This window comes from Mytilus galloprovincialis, chromosome 2 (assembly GCF_965363235.1).
Source record: "Mytilus galloprovincialis chromosome 2, xbMytGall1.hap1.1, whole genome shotgun sequence".
Classification (NCBI taxonomy): domain Eukaryota; kingdom Metazoa; phylum Mollusca; class Bivalvia; order Mytilida; family Mytilidae; genus Mytilus; species Mytilus galloprovincialis.
Genome location: NC_134839.1, coordinates 56,712,676 through 56,721,156, shown reverse-complemented (window position 1 = coordinate 56,721,156; position 8,481 = coordinate 56,712,676). Strand labels below are relative to the sequence as shown.

Sequence of the window (8,481 nt, the reverse complement as noted above, 5' to 3'; positions counted from 1 at the left end):
CATAGCGCAGACCAATCATTGCATCTGGAATCTAGAACTCAAATGTTGTTTTGTTTTATTATCTTATATAAAAGTAAAGAAATGTTGTATGAAAGCTAGTGAGACAAAGATTCACCACTGTCTGCACTAAGAGTACATTATTGGTGTATAAACGGCCATTATGCAAATGTTATAAGGTTCCGTTGCGAGTACTCATCGCTGTTTGATATCCACATATTAAATATAAACCCTTCGTTACAATTGAGGTGTTTAGGATTTAATAATCGATTGTTGTTTGATAAACGTTAATTTGCAAATGGTCCGAGAACACAATTATTTCTTAGTGCATTTCTTTTAGAACGTAAATGAAAATAAAAAAAATCCCACCTGCACTTTCTCAAAGAAACTTTTACAGTGTATTGTACTACTTTTGGGACAAATTATATCAAAATTATAGAAAACTTCATCGTCTCCAACTCAAAATATGGACAATTTTATCTTTAGGGCGTCTTGAAATCTTTTGACAGCTTCCGAAGTACTATTTTTCAACCTTTTTCACCTGGACCAAATCACTACTTTCCTTTAAAATTCTGGACCCAAATTTTTTTACAGTGTAATTTCACCCCTCTACTTGCAATTTGAGGATTTAAACATGGAGAAATAAATTTGGAAGGGTTATAAAAATTAATGGCAAGTAACCCACTGTCAACACTAAGGACTATATTTGTGAACAACGAAAATCAAAGGACGACAATTGTGGTCTCGGACCAAATAGTTGATGCATATTCAATACCACTTACGCTCAGAAATATGTCAAAACTCCACATACCACTACATGACAATAGTTTCCTCGATATATGTATGCTATATTGTTTTTTGCATTAATAAGTTGGGGTACATAGTTTTATTTCATAATATTTTGATATGTATTAAAATAATTTTCATGGTCTCACTATTAATATATAGAAACTGTTAATTGCTTAGTTGTCGTTTAGGCCCCAATGGTATCACGAGCAAAGTGGTCAGCATTCCTGTGTTGATTAATTGAATATCACTGTAATGAATATATCGAAATATATATATGAAAAATTCGAAATTATAATTGTTTTCTACTACCTAACCATATTGAGCCTTATTCGTATTTTACAAAACTGTTTTTTTTTCTTTTTAATACCACTTTGTAATGAATTGTCTTCTAACAGTTTTTGTTTGTTTATGAAGTCTTGATTGATTATCAAAACCACTCTGTCCCTGAAAATTTCGTCCTCGAGTGCTATCACTACTGTATTAGTCGTCATTCCTGCGTTGACGTGATATATCATAGTATGTTCTTGTTGTTTATATTAACTAGTTATCAATTTAAAATGCTTCGATCTCATAAAACATGTTTAACCTGCCACATGTTTGCGCCTGTCCCAAATCAGCAGCCTCTGGCATTTGTTAGTCTGGTATGATTTTAAATTTTAGTTTCTTCGGAGTTACAATGTAAGTATGACGTTCATGAACACTGATCTAGTATACATTTTTGTTAATGGGCCAGCTGAGGACCACTTTCAGGTTGTCTGCTCTTTGGTCGGGTTGCTGTCTCTTTGACACAATCCCTATTTCCATTCTCAATTTGATTATATGTTGCTATGTTAGATTGCATCAGTCGTATTTGGTACAACTTTGGGGGAATTCGGTTTTAAATTCTTTTCTAAGTTTGTATCGATTTAGCCATCCAACTGTTTTAATTCTAGTGCCATTGACGAGTCTTATATAGATATATAGATTAAATGCGCGTCAAGCGTACCAAAACAAGTTTGATAAAAGTGAGAAGTGAAATTTGTATCTTTAATATTTGTTTTATTAACTGAGGTACGTTAATACCATATATTTGCACAAGTGTGTCATTGCTCGAGAATAGGAAATTGACGATAGGAATATAATATGTAACAAGGAAAGTTCTGAATTAAACTTGTCAACTTTGCAAAACTTTAGGTATCAAAATACATTGAAATTGTATTGTTTTATACCGATATTGACTACCATTTAATCTCATATTGTAGTCACTTTCTTGGTTTTTAAAGTATATGCGAAAAATACTGTCCATATATTTCATAGATTAAGGATTTGTCAAAGAATGGAAACAGGCAATTCTATTCACTTGTAAGTAAATTGAGATACGACTTCCAAATTGGCATATAAATTATAGTGAATGTTCTATCAAGGAAATCGTTATTCAACGCAGAGTTTACTGACATTAGATTTGAGATGCCTGTACCAAGTCAGGAATATGACAGTTGTTGTCCATTCTTTTAATGTGTTTTATTATTTGATTTTGCCATTTGATTATGGACTTTCCGTTTTTAATTTTCCCCGGAGTTCAGTATTTTGGTGATTTTACTTTTTCTTTTTAATTGGTTAACTCCCAGTGATGGTTATTATCTTATCTTATATGCAATGAGAAGCTATGTGAACATTTGTGTCTGTAATACTAGACAGGATAAAACCTACTGATGCCATTCATTTCTTTATTTGAAATAAAGATAAATGCGGCACAATTGTTTGAAAAAACTATAATAGGAAAACAATAATGTATCAAACATATCAATCCAATGACAAATGATTTCGATTGACACACTTTTCTTTATTAAAAGCAGAAGCCTTTAATAACAGATTGCTTTTTTAGATGTTTACGTAGCAGCTGTATATTCTAGTATAATCAATTACTAACAATCATATACTTCAACACAATATTGCATAGAATGCATATACTGTTGTGCTTGTTGCAACACAACAAACACAATATGTTTTGTAAACTCAGTTATTGATCAAAATTAGATATTCTTTAATTGACAGATAAACTACAAGACAGAGTTGGAAAAATGAAGATAAAAAATAGTGGATATATATTATTTATGATCCTGCTGTTATGCCGTTTCAGAGAATGTTTTTCGGTATCATATAGGAATCTTGACACCTTCTTGAAAAATATAACCGGAGGTCAAAACATAAATTTGCGACCAGTCCTTGACCATAAATCGAAAGTGTATATTTATATGTTTTTTCATTTAATATATATCCAGGAATTTAATGAAGTTAAAGGAAAACTAACTTTTACAGGATACTTTAATGTAAGTTGGGTTGATCAGACTCTATCTTGGAATAGCACAGAAAACGGAATCGAACAATTTACTCTCCAAGAGCATCTAATATGGAAACCATCTTTTGTTCTTGGAAATCCCTATGACGGTGTAAAGTTAATCTATAAAGACGAAAATGTAATAAGAGTACAGAGTAATGGTGTTGTTACATGGACCACTGGAGATAATTATGAGGTATTCTGTAATGCAGACGTTTCAAGGTATCCATTTGATACTCAGATCTGCAAACTTGAGATATTACCATGGGGATATACAAATGACGAAATAGTTGTTGTACCGATTTTCGACTTTGTTGTGCAGGAGTGGTACAATCCACAAAAAACATGGGACCTTATTGGTTCAAGTGTTACAAAACGAGAAGACCTTCAACTCCTAACATTTACAATGTCACTCAAACGCAATCCCATGTTTTTCGTTCTAAATCTGATTCTCCCCATTTGTGTGATGATTATTTTGAACATTTTTGTGTTTTTACTACCACCAGAAAGTGGAGAAAGAGTTGGATATGCTGTAACTGTTCTCTTGGCAATCGCAGTCTTTTTGACTATTTCTTTTGACAATCTGCCTGCAACTTCAAGTCCACGAATATCATCGATCTCTCTTCTTCTATTTGCCGATGTTTGCATTAGTGGTATAATTGTAGTGATGGTCATTGTAAGCTTAAAGTTGTATCACCAGGAGGATAGATATCCAGTGTCTACATTCATGAGGGGATTTGTAAATGTATCAAGACGACTACGATGTCAAGTGTGTTGTTGTATGAGAAAAGGGGAAAAGTATAATGAAAAGGAAAACGAAGAGGAAATTAAATGGACCGATGTCGGAAAGGAGATAGACCTTGTATGCGGTATATCTATTATTGTGGTAATTTGTATTGTCAATGCTTTGTATATCATAGATGTCATCGTTGGATTGCCCGTATTTGATTAGCCTAAAAGTAAATCATTTGAATTTAATCATATCTTCAGATTAGACGTGAACCAAGACTAGATGGACTGAATTACATTTAAACAATTTTTAAATCTATGTGGTCCGTTTTAAAAACAAATAAATATCTTTAAAGATTGTGATATTCAAATGTTTTAGACGTCTTTTTTATGTGATTATTTTGTCATCTTTAATATGATTTGTTAAATAATTGCACCAGAACAAACTCATCTTTTTTAATTAAGTTTTAAAATGCATTATTTACACATGCTATTTGGAAAATCTCTTTGTGCTTTCTGTAAAAGAGAGGGACGAAAGATACAAGAGGGACAGTCAAACTCATAAATCGAAAAAAAACTGACAACGCCATGGCTAAATAAAGGCAACAGCAGTATACCGCTGTTCAAACTCATAAATCCATGGACAAAAAACAAAATCGGGGTAACAAACTAAAACTGAGGGAAACGCATAAATATAAGAGGAGGAGAACAACGACACAACACTACAATGTAACACACACACAGAAACGGACCAAGCATCAGACAAAATCCCACCAGAATAACAAATATAACATCAAAACCAAATACATGAATTCGGGATAAACAAGTACCGTGACACGTCTTATCGCAATGTCAATTTACACTCTAAAATAAGACAAAACAAACGACGCAACGTTAAATTGTAACACACATAGAAACGAACTTAAATATAACAAAGGCCATATTCCTGACTTAGTACAGGACATTTTTAAAGGAAAAAATGGTGGGTTGAACCTGGTTTTGTGGCATGCCAAACCTCGCACTTTAATGGTAATGTTGAATATAACATTGAAATGACAACATAATATTACAGGACTACAATACAAATAAATAGGAGAACGTATTAGACAAAAAAACACATGATTAATGAATAACAAAAAGCATCAGGTTTAAAATTCAATACACCAAAAACGCGCCTCGTCCACACAAGACTCACCAGTGACGCCCAGATGTAAAAGATCGAAAGCGAAAAAAAAGTACAAAGTTGTACAGCACTGAAGATCAAAAGTTGAAAAAGGTTGTGTCAAATACGGCTATGTTTCTATGCTTGGGATAAGAACATCCTTATTATTTGGAACAATTAATGCTATTGCAAACAGTAAATTTTAGCAAATGAATATAACAGATATACATAATGAAACTGAAGTATTAACTCATTACATAAAACAAACACGAATACATAACATAGAATAGACACAACCGACTCAGTCCAGGCCTCAACGCAGTAAATTATGAAAATGACGTCACATACGATGGTGAAAAGGCATTAAAAATTACGTCACATTTGAAAAACTATATCTCAAAAGTAAGATAGAATTAGGATTGATTAAAGATTGAGATGAGAGGGGAGGGTATTGTAATTACGACGTAAGGAAATCTAGAGAAATTTACATTATCGCTTTTCTCCTGTTTACTTTGCAATATACACTTTGTATAATCTTTATATAAACATTTTCTTAATAAAATTGTCGATAAATTTAAAAGAACCATCAAAGATCTACAATAACCTATTTTTTCAAATAATGTACCAATTTATGAGAAAACCTGAACATTAAGAAAAACAATTTAAGAATTACAAACATTACCTAGAAAGCGCATTTCCCCTTCTTTACCATACAAGAGGACCATCCCATTAGCCGTGGAATAAAAATCATTTGCAAATTTCCATAACGATCATATAAATTGATGGCGCCATCACAGTGCGTATTGCATAATATACACCGATTTGATTGTTTATGAACCAATCAAATCGGTATATCTTATTCAATATGCACTGTCAAGATAACCCTTAAAACTAAACACCTACGTCGTTTGGGTCAGGAATAAGAACCGAGCCGTGCATATTAAAAGATGTATACTGTTTTTTTGGTTCAATAACTATAGCATAGGTATCAATACAACAGGAACAATAAGGATAACCTATCAACTCAGATTTTGATTAAAAATGTGACTTAACAACCACAACGTTATCCCTCATAAAATTACCTGGGATAGTTTGAGTAATAATTTTCGTCAACGGTGCATACTTAACACTGTTCGAAAGGTCTATATTTTTAAATATAAGCCCAACATAAATAGTGTAGGCCAATAAACAAAAAAAAGTTTCTTGTTTGCGAGATTTGAAAAATATGGTATAAGGTTCAAGTCGAAAATTGCTTGGTAACGGCCGCTTCATAAATCTCGGAGCTTGTCGGGTATTTAAATACTGAATTTGACCTCACTACCTGCAATTGACATGTTATGTACATACAATAAGCCTACTTTACTATTTCCTTTTTCAAACATTTGATTCAATATTCCCATTCATAATCAAATTAAAATGAAAATAATCAAGATATTTGATTGGTCCAATCTTGAATGTCGAAATCGATGTGAAAGTCGTTGAATTGTTTTTGGGTGTTTTGTTACGAATTTTCTGTCTGTCGTGATAATAGTTCTTGGCCTCAATTTCACGAATCACTATCTTCTAAAAAATACTATATGATTTTTTTTTTTCATTTGAATTTTTTAACTTTTCCCCCCATATATGAGTAATACGATAACTTCATTTGGTATATGGGTTCTTTGGAATTACTGCATGTCCATCAGACAGTGATAACCAAACCTTGACATCATTGCACATGTTCCATACATGTAGATCATGATTCAAGATTAAGCATTCCTAGTCAAGGCATAATTACTATTAATAGTTTGTCAACTATTTTGAGAGTATGTAATTGTTGTGAGGTGTACATGTCTGCCGGCAGGTTTCACCATTGACCTTATTTCTATGGTTCATATTGATCAACAAAAGATCTCATTCTCAGATAATATAATCAAAAGGTTAAATACATATGTGTATGGAATGATTGAAGGTGTGCACGGCTATATTACAGGGTTCTTCTGACCTTAACCTTATGTTTATGGTTCATTGGACAATATTTATGTTTCATGGTATGTTTTGTTCTCAGACTTCACTAGGTCAACTATGTTTGATATTTCAAATAATTATACGATGTAGATGTCCCGCAGTTTTGTCTGACCTTGACATCATTTTCAATTTTCATGGTTCAACAGTCAGACGTTATATTTTGTATGGTTAAATCTGTTTTTTAGAAGATACAACAGTCAATAGACTTAAATATAGGAAGATGTGGTATACGTGACAATGAGACAACTCTCCATCTAAGTAACAATTTATAAAAGTAAACAATCAAAGGTCAAAGTACGGCCTTCATCAACATTCAACCGGGAAAACTGACGGTCTAATCTATATAAAAACGATAAACACGTATGAACCACATAAACAGACAACAACTACTGAACATCTGTTTCCTGACTTAAGACAGGTGCAAACAATTGCAGCGGAATTAAATGTTTGAATTGTACCAAACATTTTTCCTTTTCTGAAACAAAAGTATAATATCACAACATAGAAATACACACTATAAAATATCAATTGGAGGGCTTAACTCAATAATACATATGATGTGAACCGAACGAGATCAAAAAGCCTTCATATTGTGTCGAGGAGCTGATATTTTACAATATCAATATACAGATAACTGATAATCGATTTATCGAACTATATATTTATTTGCGTCTTTTGGAAGTGTTTTCTTAGTTTCATCAGCAACAGGAAAATGACTTGATAACTTCAGGTCAAATTTATCAACGTCGATTCAAACGTTATGACGTCGAATATATGTCCGGGTTAAAGTTATTTTAAGACCGGGTCAAGGTATTTGACGTCACAAAGCCGTGCTATTGAATAATAAGAACTGAGCAGAGTAATATAGCCAGTGGGACGCCCGATACATATAAATAAACCATTACAATGTGCATAGGTATGTCTACCAGAGTTCATATGCCCTTGACCTCATTTTCATGGTTTATGTAAAGTGTAAGTGATACGAGTGTGTGCTTTATTTGAAAAGCTCGGCCGAAAGGTACCGCAGAGAAAACACAAAATTATCAGTTAAAGCTATTTAAGACGAGATATGGATTGAAGTATGACCTTTTAACGTAATAACTTTATGTTCCTCCCTCAAATCACCCAAAGAAGAAAGAACCCACACGGGACATCCTAGCTAAGGTCATCCGCGGACTCTAACACATTAATATGAGTATTATTTACACAAGTTCAACAGTAAGGCTCATCAGTAGGTACGTCGATATAAGAAGATAATTTGAAAATGTTGTTATTCGTGGGTACCTATTTTCATGATTTTAGAAAAAACTTTATGTTCGTTGGTTCTTCAACTCGTGGAATTTAGTTGTCCAAAAACAAATCGAGCGAAGCTTTTGAAGCCTTTAAAAATAATGTGTCTAAAAATAATTAGCTGTTGATTTATATTGATTTGTGGGACATTGCAAATATTGTGTTTATTATCACTTACTTTATTACTTTA

General features: G+C 32.7%; 1 protein-coding gene across 1 annotated transcript; it reads left to right on the top strand.

Moving 5' to 3' along the window:
• Window positions 1-2,824: 2,824 nt before the first annotated feature.
• On the top strand, window positions 2,825-4,190 carry LOC143062310 (neuronal acetylcholine receptor subunit beta-2-like). Its single transcript, XM_076234035.1, has one exon. The coding sequence runs from the start codon at window positions 2,847-2,849 to the stop codon at window positions 4,053-4,055; it is 1,209 nt and encodes a 402-aa protein (XP_076090150.1). The 5' UTR covers window positions 2,825-2,846; the 3' UTR covers window positions 4,056-4,190.
• Window positions 4,191-8,481: the final 4,291 nt, after the last annotated feature.